Here is a 13,786-nt window from a genome sequence, read left to right on the forward strand (position 1 = left end):
ATAATCAGCCTTAAAATAAGATTTTGAATAATTTTGACATAATAAAAAAATAAATTTTAAGTATAATTCAATAATAAAAAAATACAAAACTAATTTATAAATTCATATTTATTTATATACTATCATTTGACTTTATTTTGTGTAATTTTTACGTTTACCTAATCAACTAATTGTCCTTACTATACTATTTTGTCTTCCCAATCCAAAGTGCCATACGTTGTATGATAGGTGAAATGTAAATATGCTCGTAATACAATATTAAGGGCTTAACAAACCAACAACAGAGTTCTTTTAAGAATTTATACACACTATATTGTGCAAACTTTTTGAAATACAAAAGAAGTCTCAGACAATATATCGAAATTATATAACTAATAAGAGGAGAAAGTAACTTCTGGGTATGGAATTCTAGAAAATCCTAACAAGGTTATATGGTTTCATCAAGAGAATAATTTCTTATTTTCCAATAGAGATCTCAGCATTGTGGGAAGGAAGTCACAATTTTAACAAAAAAGATAAACTAAAGTAGTAAAAAAAATGTGAAAAGCCCATTCGCGTAGAGGTTAAAAATTAAAAGATCTTGTACTACAACGTAAGTACGAGACTCAATCTCGTACTTCAAATTCATATATGTAAAGAATATTTTTATATATCAAACATTTTTTTATCATAGCATGTATCAAAAATTTAACAATAAAGAATTTCTAACTAATTTAGTATTTTCTTAAACATTTTAAAAAAATAATTGGATTCATCACTGGTAATAAGAACGTATTAAAAATCTATCTTCAAGTGCATGGAATGCTAAATATATCAACCAATAAGTTGAATCTATTTTGTCATTCTAATGAAGAATATTCATAAAATTTTGGAACTTAAATTTAAATAAGTTGTTTAAACATGACAAACTTGAAATTAATGATTTCATGTTAGCTGAATGTTGGTAAAAGGGAACTATCCTCTCCGATAACATTTTTGTTAAATTAAATGCTATTCTTACCCTTAGAAAGTTTTTTTACTAAATATGTTTTTATATGAAGTGGAGGTTTTACAAAGTTAATGGTGAATCAAACTTGAACAATCTCATTTTCTTCATGAAATGAAAATGTGTAAATATGGTTACATGATAAAAAATTTATAAGCATGAAATATATATTACCTAATCCAATTTTCATTTTTAAAATTCATAATAAACAATAAAAATTATTCGAAGTAATATTAGAGAAATAGTTAAATACTTGAAGTGAAAATTAAAGTGATTAAAAAAAATTATAAACATTATGCAGTGTACTTCACCTAACAATATTCAAAGAGATTAGGTAGAAATTTTTTTTACAACATTTAACATCGTTTTATTTTATGATTAGTCTAAAATTACTCCAAAATCAATCATAATAATCATAAACACTAACTATATATACATGTAAATGATATTAAAATATTGTAAAAAAAAATTATAAAAATATCATTATTTAATTTAAAATGATTTCTTACAACTCACCTGATACTTCATCAATAAATTATATACTGTCTCACCCACGTGCATTATTAATGCATCCTATTTTTACCCACAAATTTTATCACTATTATTAAAAATATATACTCATCAATGTCAAATTGCTGGAACTGGAAATTTCAGAATTTCATTATTAAATATAGGGTATAATCAGTAATAAATAAATACTTACTTTATCTAAATAAATTATTGTATCAGTCAGTGTTATAGTTAAGGAGTTTGAGTTTAGAAATATTCGAATAAAGTCAACTGTACAGCAATATTATCTATTTGATATCTCTTCCAAAAGAATTTAGTAGGACGAATTAATTATATCTTAATACAGATGTGTTTATAATATTTTAATACTCGCTTTTATTAAGTTTAATAAATAAATAATAAATCAATAAAAAATAATATATGTTATGTTAAAATATTATTAAATGAAAAAATAATACATATACTGTATCATAATGTTATAAAAAATCTGTGCCAAAATATTTTTTCTTTCTATTAAAGATTGAGGTGATTTTTATTTTATTTTACATAAGTATTGCTTGGAGTCTTTATGTTTTTATGATTAAAGATTGATTTCTTTAAAATATAGAAATCGTTGAAGTGAATTTTACCTTTTTTTTTACTTAAGAATTTGTTATTATTTATTAACGTGACTGAACAATAGTACAATTTACAAGTCGTTTGTTATTAGTATTTAAGACGACTAAATAATGGTACAAATTTCAAGTCGTTTGGAGAAAAAACTTTCAAATTCTACCACGAAAATAAAATGCTTTTACAGTTAGTATTAATTAATCTTTATTACTCATGTTTTAGTTCATCTTTATGCACTTGTTCGGAGTGGTAAAATTGATAAATGTAGTAAATTCTGATCTAATAATTAGTCATCCATATACTCAAACTGAGTCAGAATGCATCTATTCATTAATTATTTATTAATTATAAATCTTATCCCACTTCATTTCGGAACGAGTTGGGTATTTCTCAATACATCTTTAGCCATCAACATAAATTTTCTAAGATTTAAAAAATCAGTTTTCAAAGTTAGGTACTATATATTTTCTCTCTCTTAACTTAGACATCATTAGTTCATTAAACAAATGTATTAATGTTGTTTATAGTTTGTTGTATAGATTGTCTAGTGATTAGCGTGTATCGCACTTTGTTTATGTAGATGGAAAACTTCTATTAAGGTATAGTTCACTGACTAGTTTAGTTAAGTATATAAAAGGCATGAATTTATTGGAGTGATTAAATAATTAATTATAACAAATATAAAGAAAATCTTGTTTCAATATCGAAGCTTGTTAACATTGTAATTGAAGCAAGTTGCATATTCTATTTCTTATTTATGAATTAATGTGGTATTAATATGTAACTGTTGAGTGAGTCTGTTAGAGTGATGTTTAAGGCGTTAATTAAGAAATGAGTGGATAAAAAATATTTAAAAAGGAGTGAGGATAATAAAAAACTTATTGTTGAGTTGATGTCTTTGACTTAGCTTTTAACTATTTTAGCTTTTATGAGTCTGGGCCTTTCTTCCTGTCTGGTCTTTGCAGATTAATGTCACACGCAAGCAGTAACTGTTTCCTTTCAGAAACATAGACAAGAGTGAATGCATACTCAGAGTGTTGAGACCGATGGAAAATAGAGCCTAAGCATTCTTCAGCGACTGGTTTCTTTGTTGAGAGAGATTCATGATAATGACCCATAACTTCCATTTTCAGGGCCCCCCGTTTAAAAAGACTCGACCTTTATCACACACGATGTGTTTTCTGGTTGCAAGAAAGAGACTTTAAAATGGGGTTCTTCTTCAGATGATGGACTTTGTTTCTTCTTCAGATTTGGGTTCTTGAGAGAAAGTAACTGTCAACAGGATCTCATTGTTTGATACGGCCAACATTATAATGGAGGTTCACAGAAGACGTTTCAAGGGAAGCTTTCTTAGCTTCTTTGACTGGAATGCTAAATATCAAAAGAAGCACCTTTCTCACGATCCTAAGTTGCCTGGTAATTATCGTCGGCCTCTTGTATATGTATTTATTGTTCTTATTTGTTGCACTTCTGTCTTGCTTGCTTTGTTCAAATGTTGTGTACCTTTTTCAATCATTAGTTATTGTATGGGAGTGAAGTGAGTCTGATTGGCCTGTTCTAAACATTTATGCTGCATGTACTGTAGAAATTTCAAAGCAAGGAAAGGAAAACGTGGACAATTTGCCAAAGTCAGAGGTCAATAAGGTGTGAATTTGTTCAGCCTTTCACAATCCCAGAGTTATTTGTAACTTTTCTGTTCTTGTTTTTTCTGCCCTTCTTTCATGATACGGTTTATTTTTTGTTGGTTGTTGCAATTGTTTCAGATGAAAATGAATGACAATGGAGCAAATCCTGGTAATAATGCAAGTTCTGATTTTGATTGTGCCATATCAATTAGTAGTGATGAAGGGTGTCAGACTAAAGCCCCCGGGTTACTAGCCAGACTCATGGGTTTGGATTCACTGCCAGTTTCAAATGTCTCTGAGCTCTCTTCATTATCCACTTCCTTATATGGCTCCAACTCTCTTGAATCTTCTCGTACTCCTGATGAGGATGTTCTTCACTCAACGGTTGACCATTGTTGTAATGTTGATTCGATAAACATGGGACTTAAGTCGGTGAAGTCTTCTTGGAGTGTCATGGAATCAAAAGAGAGAAATCCAGCCATGAAAAGATTTCAGACTGAAATGCTGCCTCCAAGGTCTGCCAAAACCATTCCAGTTACTCACGACAAACTTTTGTCTCAACCTAAGCATGCAGCTCAAATTATGGAGGCAGCTGCCAAAATAATTGAGGTAAGTCCCCAGCCATGTAAGAGGAACAGAATGTCTTCAACTGGACCTTCATCTGTACCCTTAAGAATTCTTGAGCTCAAAGAGAAATTGGAAGCTTCCCAACATGAATCCAAGTTCACAGGTAAGCACACTGCTAACCCTCTGAATGGCAAGCCTAGTGAGAGGAGAAATAGTTTATGTAAATCTACTCCAAGTTCAACAGGTTCAAGAGATTCAGAAAAAAACAGTTCTTGCCGGTTGCCAAGCAAAAGAAAATCTGCTTCACTTGCAATTCCATCTAGAACCAATGTTCAGAACTGTGATGAATTGACTTTGAATGGTAATAGGGGATGTGTGAAGCAGAAGGAACATAATGATATCAAATCAAACCAGTTGTCTCGGAGCCAGAAGAAACGAAGTACAGACCGAGCCAGAGTCATTCAGCAGAAAGCTTGTAATGGCCAGAATAGTAATGTGCTTGGGAAGAATAACCAAAAACTGTGTAGTAAAACCACCAAAAGTAACCCGACTTCCAAGGCATACTCGCATAAACCAACACAAAATTGGTCTTCAGAAAGTTCTACTAGAGCAAAGAAGACCACAAAAAGGGGTGTTGTAAAAGCCAACACTGAGCCCAAAGGGTCAGACACAAGGGTAATAGGTGCTACCAAACCAGTTTCCAAAAGAAAGAGCATTTCCCAAAAGAAAAACTATATGAATAGGGATGTTCACAATGAGGCAAGAGGCACTGATACTGCGGCTAATAATTATGAAAACAAGTCTATAAAATGCAATATTACAACTGAGGGAAGTATTAACCAGGATGCATTTAGTATGAAAGGAAGCAATGGTGTGATTTCATTTATATTTACATCTCCTTTGAGAAGAAAAAGGCCTGAGTTACAGTCCTCCATTGAGAAAATGGTGGAAGCAAGGAACAAAACTGATGTCAATTCTTGTAGCAATAATGATATGCTCAATCCCAGAAAATCATCATTATCTCCTCCCAGGTTACATGTTATAGATGGTGAGGCTTTAAGTGTCCTTTTGGAGAGAAAGCTGCAAGAATTGACATCTAGAATTAACCCAACTCAATGCTCTGTGATGAAAGAATGGTCTTCTGCTGGTTTGGAAGACAGAAGTTTTCACCCCAACCTGGTTAGTAATAAATTGGACAGCAGGCATGACAATTGTTTGTCAAGTGATAGCATGGTGCTTAGTATGAATCAGCAACCACAGGTCTCTTTCATTTCTTTTATACTGTCAGTTTCATCCATTATGGATTTTTATTTTTTTGCAATTTTGAATTGTAAAAATATTAGTATGTTATCCTCGGTAACTACCTGACATCAATTGTCAAAGGGGATATATTTTAGGGTTTTGGTAGGGAAGGAGGATGGTATGGGGATTTGTCTGATACGATCTGCATACTATTAAGTCATTCATTTCAAATTTAATTAAATATTTGATATTTTTTGAAGTTTGAACTGAAAAGAACCGTATAGCAATCAATTACTCCTCCCTTGTGCAGACATCAGAATCAATAGAAGGGCCTAGCTGCAGCAGCAACAGCGAAAGCAGAAATGAAAGTTACTTAGATAGTGCATATGGTAATGCCTTAGTATTTATTTTTTTTGCACTTCCTTGAGCTTATTTTTTATCCAAATCTAAAAGAAAAACCAGTAGCTTCGCTTTCTTATAGATTTATAATTGAATACTGCATCAAGTTTATGAATATTCACGCAGGGAGGGGAGTTATTAGAACAGTCACTGAGCTAGATGTGGCAATGAAACTATGCAGACGTTGCAGAAAATTCTAAATAACTGTCCAATTTTGCTTTACAATGGACTCTTTATTGCAGTTTCAATTGAATGTCTAACATCCAGCTCGCCATGCATGTACTATGAAGATAATTCATCAAATTTAGGTCATGAAAAAATAACTGTTAGAAACTTTCTGGGTTCCTAAGCACAATTGCACAGGCTCATAAAATATTAACACCCATCCATATTTACTCTCTTTTTAGGCAGCACAGTTTATTCTTCCATGCAAGATGAAGAGGTATCTGATTTTTCTCCAATGAATGAATCTCTGCCTCTTGAAAACGAGGCCGAATGGTCTGAGCAAAGCTCTTGCATAGTGATGGGAGATGACATGGTTGCCATTGAACAATCAAGTATAATGTCAAATTCAGTCGAGTTTACAAGAATATCTAGGAACGTGGAATTTGAATACGTAAAGGATATACTCAACAGTGCAGAGCTGGTGACAGAAAAATTTCTGATGGGTGAGACAGATAAGATCATAATGCCAAATCTCTTTGATCTGTTGGAGACTAAGAGCACTGTGGCAGAAAGCTATGAAGAGTACTCTAAGATCGAGAGAAAGGTTATATTTGACACAGTGAGTGAATGCTTAGAGTTAAGATGTAGAAAAGTTTTTGTTGGAAGCTGCAAAGCAATGCCTAAATGGATGGCTTCAGTTCAGAAGAAGAGCTCTTTAGCTGAAGATTTGTACGAGGAAATGTTGAACCTTAGGAGCATGGAAGAATCAGTGGTGGAGGAACTAGTCTACAAGGACATGAGTACTCCATGGGGTAGATGGCTTGAGTTTGACACTGAAGCATTTGAAGAGGGTTTAGAACTTGAATTTGATGTTTTCACATGTTTGATTAACGAATTGGTTTCTGATTTGTTGCAGTTTTAATTCCTCAGCGACATTTTTCACAATATATGTATACATAATCACATGGTAGGCTTTGTAATAGTTTTCTATTATTGTAAACAACCATACCATCAAAGTTTCCTTGTAGGATCTTTCATTGGATACTCATTATTTTTATGCTTATTGACTGGTAGAATTTATCTTAATAGTTAAAAGGTCTAATAGTGTATTATTCTCCCTTGTCTCAAATTTTTGTCCTTTAAAAAAAAACAATGTTACTAGTTAATTGATAGTTAAGTTTAAATCAATTAATCTTGTGTGATAAAATGGTCCTAAATAAATAATTTGAGCGAGATTACACATATTATATTTGTATAAAGGCTTAATACTCTATTTTGTCTCCATTTCGCTCAAAAATGTCAAATTAGTCCATCCTTTAAAAAGTGCGTCAATTACGTCCTTATTTAATAAAATTTATATCACTGTTAAATTCATACAAACGGCGTTAATCATTGATATAAATTTTATTAAGTAAGGACGTAATTGACGTACTTTTTAAAAGATGGAGTAATTTGACATTTTCGAGTGAAACTGGAGACAAAATAGGGTGGGGACAAAATAGGATATTAAGCCTTGTATAAATGTTGATTACCTCATACACAAATACTAACAGGAAAGTGCATTGGAGTATAAACATAATAAACATGCAGATATAATTTGGTAAAGAACACAAAATATGATAAGCTTGAAATTTAAAACAGACACAACTACCCAATTATAAGTGCATTGAATTGAACAGCTTCTCTGCAAATGTTTGTATAGACTTGAGACAATAGGGTTGCAGCCATGACCCATCAAACTCGGATGATTGTCCCCTTGTGTATACCGTTATGCTTGCCCATTAGCATTGTTTTCACATATTTAGAATGATCAATATCTCTTTGTATTGTGCTTTGATACTCGTGATAAAAAGGGTTGCCAACCATGATTCGATTTGTTTTAATAGTATCTGTGTTAATGTTTCAGCTTTTTTTTTATTCTCTTACTTCTCGTAATGATCCGGGTTATTCAGAAATATTTGCAATTTAAGAGAAAATTAAATTAAAATATGGAAGATAATATTGACTAGAGATAAAAATTAGTTTATAATATATAAATTGATATAAATTTCATTGTTTCGATTTAAAGGTTGATCAATGAGATTCAATCTTCCATAACTTTTTTCTCCAAGTCTATTTTCCTATTCTTTCACACATTGAAACGAAGTATTTTGGATTTTTATTTATAGTTTTTTTAATAGCCTTTTGATTATAACATGCTTAATTACGATTCAAATTCTTTTAATCTTGGTTAGGGATTTATTCAAATGATATTCTACTTTAAACCGTTTGACTTTGGTAGTTCGATTTTTCTGAGTTGATTAGTCACTTTTTAAGAGTTGATTCTTCAAAAATTCTTACTTCAAACTATTTTTTATTTGTTTACCATGTTGAGGGATACCTTGGACTTTTATTTATAGTTTTTTTAACGAGTTTTTATTATTATAGTATGCCTAATTAGAGCCTAAATTCCTCTAATCTTGATTAGAGACTTAATCAAAATTATTTTTTATCTTAACTATTTGATTTTAGTTGTTCGATTTTTCTAATAAAAACCACTTAAGTTCAACTAACTGACTTTCCTACCGTTCAATCACATCGTAAATGGTTCATAGTGTACATAAAGAATTGTAATGAATGAGAGAGAATCATTTCTTCAAATTTAGTGGAAGCTAGTGAACTTAGAAATGTTTATGCTCTTTCACATCATGACTAGACAATCCATATTGTACACTTATTTTATAATTCAGTTCTATGAGATTAACTTAAGTTTAAAATCTACTTCTTAACATGTTATGAAAATCAACACTAACTACATGTGTTGTACACTGAGTTTATTGAATTATCACCTTTGAAAGTATATATTTCAACATAAAGTAGAGCATAAAGTTGAAGTCTACTTCTACATCTTAAAAATCCAAGAGGATCAAGTTGAGTTGTTTTTTGTTTTTCTTTGTGATGTACACAAGCAACGTACATTGATGAGCTCATAAACGATAACTCTTAAACAAGTTAACCCATCATAGAACCAAAGCATGAATGTGTTGAACAGTGGGCCATGGAAGAAAAGAAACACGGGTGAATCCAAAGAAAATTACAGGCATTAAACAAAGAAAATAATAGTTTTTGGATTGTAATGAAAATGAAGGAGGTTGTTATTGGTGCGCACATGGGTCCTCTCCGAGGGTGAGGTGAGAGAGAAAAAGTGGTCTTGACTTTTTCAAGCTGATGCAGTTGTTGAGAGAGAGAGAGGAGAATGGGTGAATTTTATTGTGTGATTTTTGCCTGCATTGTCAACGCAACGCACTACACATGTCATAACACAACAATCAATCTATTTCTAACCTCAAACCATTTATTACAACACAACATCGCATGTGGTTTCTTTCTTATTTCCTTGTCTTTCTGTTACCTTTCTCCTTCCTTCCATCTTCTCAGATCTGCCATCAACTTCCCCCAACACACATATCCTTTCTCACATCACACCCACTTACATTCATCAACCCTATGCATACCACATTCCAAAACTATTCAAACTGAAAACTACTTCCATGTCCAATTCCACCACATACTCTACTACTTACAACAAATCTACGTATATTGTTATATTAGGGTTGTCACAAAAGAAATGGGAGTGAATCGATTTGGCATTCAAATAATTTTGATATCAAGACTTGAACTCTAAATCTGATTCAAGGTAGAAAATCATATTATAACTATTTATATATTATAATATCCTTTTATTTTTAATTAATATAAAATTTTAATATATTATTTATATAATATAAAACTACATAATAATAATAATTTGATACCAGTGATATAATAAATTAATAAACAATAAAATAGATTTTCAACTATTCTAATATTATTTTATAAAATAATTTTGTTCAAATCAATTTTATAAATCAATACCAAATTATATATATTAAATTCATATTTGAGGGGATGTTAAAAAGTACAACACTTTGTGATACTACTTATTTTTATAACAACTATTTAAAAAAAATACATTTAAAATTACTTACACTTATTAAAGTAGAAAATATTTAGAAAATATAAAGGAATGGGCATCTTCCTCCGAGTTGCATTCACCTTTTCTAATGAAACTCAATTATTAACTGACATTGAATTGGATAAGAATAGCTACATTTCTAATTTAGATTAGATTTCCGTACTCCAAATTATTTGCTGGTAACGTTGGGATGGGAAAATGATAAGTGGACTAATTAAAATAATTATTTTTTAGTTAGAACATGTTTTAAAATTATAAACAAATTTTAGAAGAATATATTCCCTTTAAGAAATTAACAGAATTAAGTTGTTTGTTTAAAAGTTTTGTAGGAAGAAAAAAGAGATACAGGTAATGTTATTTGGTAACAGTGATTCCATGTGAGTGATGAAGAAGAGGTAATGTTCCATCCCAAGTAAGCCACTGATATTCTTTCTTTGATTTCTTGGGTTTGGAGAAAACTGAAAAGAGTCTCTGCTTTCTATGATGTTCAGTTTTTCACAGATTAATATGCTATGTATCTTCTTTCTAGATCATTAATTTAATCCATTTTTTAATTGCAGAATTATGCTATTATTAGAGAATGCTCAACACATCCACCGGAACTGCCGGAGCATCCTATGCTTTCTAATCTTCTCAATTATTTCATTAATTTTACAATTACCATTATTAATCAATAATATTTATATTTTTTACTCAACAACTAAAATACCTTATAAATTCTCGATGTGACCCAAACTGATTACAACTTGCAAGCATTAATTTGCATGTCTTGATTCATTTCTGTATATAAAAAAAATAAGTCAACATTTCAATAACGCGTGGGTTCTGAATCTTACAAAAAGTAACACAAAAAATTAAGTAAAGGAAAAAAGAATTCATAATTAAGTTTATATATTTTAAAATTGAAATATATAATGTTTTTGATTTAAATATATGTCTTTTTTATTTTTCTAAATATCCTTAAAAATAAAACCGGTCACATAATATAATTTTTCGTATCAGAAATAATACTTATCCGCCAGAAATAATACTTATCAATCCAACACTTAGGAAGTAATAGTATTTAAACCAATTATTACTTTTTTCAAAAGTTAGAATGACTAGTATTATAATTCATACTCGATTAAGTTGTTTAGTCAAATATTCTATCTATCTTGTAAAAATTTATTAAATAATAGTTTTGACTCCTAAAATTATAAATATTAAAAAATAAATATAAATATGTGTAATATAAAAAGAATAATAAAACTGGTAAACATCTTATTGTCATGCTTACTTATGCTAAAGTAATACAACATGTTTATAAAAAGAGTCATTCTTTCTATACCTCACTGTCTTCATCCTTCACCCCCAATTTTACTCTTTTACTCTTCATTTAATAAAAAGTCAAAACTTAATTAATAAATTAATGTTTCTTAACCACCAACCATTTTCGTAACTGCCAACAACTAAAATTTCTTTTGGGTATAAACCCTAAGGTGCAGCCGTCTTCTTCGTTTTCACTGTAGCATAGCAAGCATTCTGTTTTTGTTATTTTTTTCACTCCTTTACTGTATTGAGTTGGTGGTTATCATTCCCTGGTAGTGCTGGGTGTGCTGGGAGATCTGGTGGTGCTGTGGCATTGTTCGGCGAGAGGAAGAAGACAAGTACGTCATTGGAGTCGCGAAATCTCCTAACCGCACTTCGAGTTGCGGAAACTAGTGGCCGCACTTCGAAGTGCGTTTTTTATTTTTTAGTGCGTTTCTTATATGTGCACCCTTTTTCTTTTTTCTTTATTTCGTGCATGCTTTTTTTCTTTCATGTTTTTTGTCTTATGCTATTATTTTTTATTTTAAATTTCTTGTTTTATGTTATGATTTTTTATTTTAAATTTCTTGTTCATGGATTATGCTTAGTCATTAGGCAGTGTATTATTAGTCAAAGAATGAATTGGAAAAACCTCTTTAATAATATTTAGGTTAGTTGATTTTTATGTTGAAAAGATGAATATGAAAGTTAAGATCCCACTAGACTCAATATTATTCTCTTGCCTTATCCAACAACTCAATATTATTATATTGTCTTATCCAGCAACTTAAGGTCCACTTACGAGAGAAAGATACTCTATCTAGTTCGGGGCATAATTTGTAGTTCTAAAAATATAAGTTTTCATTAACATTAGGTTAAAAAACTTCTTTATAGTTTCATTTTAATTTTAAAAGTGTTTTTGAATTTTTTATTTGTAATTTAATAAATTTTTAAATTGTAATATTTATTGTAGGTCATATTTAATTATATCAGATGGATAAGTATCCATATTTGGATTCTGAAATAAATTCTGATTTTATATCGGAGTTTTCTTATTTTTTAAAAGAAGTGGGTGAGGGTGATTACACAAATCAATTTTTCACTGATCAAATATTCCCAACACGCGCCGATTTAATTGAATGTGTTCGAAAGATTGCATTTGATCTTGGATTTGTTGTCGTCATTATAAGATCTGACACAGCAACTGGTGAAGCTGGTAGAAAGACATTTATTTTGTTAGGCTGTGAAAGAAGTGGGAAGTATAGGAAGTATGACAAAAATAACAAATTCAACAAAATATTAACAAACAAATAAAATAATTTAACATATATTAAAAGAAAACATTTTATTTAACAACTAACATAAAAAATTAAATTTATTATACTAACCTAATAAAAATAAAACCTAATAAAATAAATATATACTAACCTAATAAAAAAAATTAAAAAACCTATAGAAATAAAAACCTAAAACGGCATTTGAACTCCGGCAAGAACTAACGCACTTCCATGTGCGGTTAGTCTGAGCCGTCTCTGGAAGCTTTTCGCAGATCCAAATGCGGTTTCTCTGTCCACCTTCCCGCACTTCCAACTGCAGAAGTCTGTGACCGCAACTCCAATGGCGTTTAAGCAGTTCGACGACCAACACGAACCGAATCCCCGGCAACCAGCACGAAGCGAACACCCAACGAAGCACATGCATAGATTGTATGACAACAAACAAAGCAGATGCATGAAGGGTACTAACCTGGACGCCAGAAACACCTGAGATTTGTGAGAAAAACAACCACGAAGGAGGAACGTAAACAAAGCTTGGCACAAGAGGGAGGGCGGAGACAAAATAACAGTGGTAGAGGATACGGGAGAGAAGAATGACAAAGGAGGAGGACAGAGACAAAAAGAGGGAGGAGTGATTTAGAAAGGGGTGTAGGGTTTGAGTTTGAGATGCAACAGAGTTAAAGTTTCAAAATTAGTCAACTTTTTAAAAATCCAAAATATTCTCGTTGACTATGCTAAGGGTATACTTGAAATTAAAATATATTTTGGAGGTGCAGGACGAAGGCAGTGAGGTACAGGAAGAACCACTCTTATAAAAAATGATAAGTAAATTTCTAAAAGAATGTGATAGAGTATTATAAAAAATAGTATCATTAGAAAGATGACTAAGATACTTCTAAGATGTTTTTTTTTTACTTTAACTTTTTTGTTCTCTTCCTAAAAAAAATAAACCGGAGCAGTTACAAATTTTGAAAAAGATCTAAGAGAAAATCATTATGATAATTATACACAAAAGTAATTTGTTTAGTCTAATAATTTTATTTCTGTGATTTAAAATCATTTCTAAATAAAAATAAAATTATCCAAATTTTAAATTTCATCTTTGGGATGATAAATTTTAAAT

The 13,786-nt window shown here is 30.7% G+C and overlaps 1 protein-coding gene across 1 annotated transcript; it reads left to right on the forward strand.

Annotated features, from left to right (window-relative positions):
• Nucleotides 1-2,990: 2,990 nt before the first annotated feature.
• On the forward strand, nucleotides 2,991-7,172 carry LOC108324233 (uncharacterized). Its single transcript, XM_017557110.2, has 5 exons — nucleotides 2,991-3,523; nucleotides 3,693-3,751; nucleotides 3,871-5,559; nucleotides 5,852-5,930; nucleotides 6,348-7,172. The coding sequence occupies exons 1-5, from the start codon at nucleotides 3,421-3,423 to the stop codon at nucleotides 7,025-7,027; spliced, it is 2,610 nt and encodes an 869-aa protein (XP_017412599.1). The 5' UTR covers nucleotides 2,991-3,420; the 3' UTR covers nucleotides 7,028-7,172.
• Nucleotides 7,173-13,786: the final 6,614 nt, after the last annotated feature.

Source organism: Vigna angularis, chromosome 3 (assembly GCF_016808095.1).
Source record: "Vigna angularis cultivar LongXiaoDou No.4 chromosome 3, ASM1680809v1, whole genome shotgun sequence".
Classification (NCBI taxonomy): Eukaryota; Viridiplantae; Streptophyta; class Magnoliopsida; order Fabales; family Fabaceae; genus Vigna; species Vigna angularis.

Coding starts and splice junctions, on each gene's coding strand:
- LOC108324233 (XM_017557110.2), top strand. CDS start 3,421: ATGGAGGTTCACAGAAGACGTTTCAAGGGAAGCTTTCTTAGCTTCTTT. Junction 3,524..3,692: donor TCACGATCCTAAGTTGCCTG/GTAATTATCGTC, acceptor CATGTACTGTAG/AAATTTCAAAGCAAGGAAAG. Junction 5,560..5,851: donor GTATGAATCAGCAACCACAG/GTCTCTTTCATT, acceptor TCCCTTGTGCAG/ACATCAGAATCAATAGAAGG.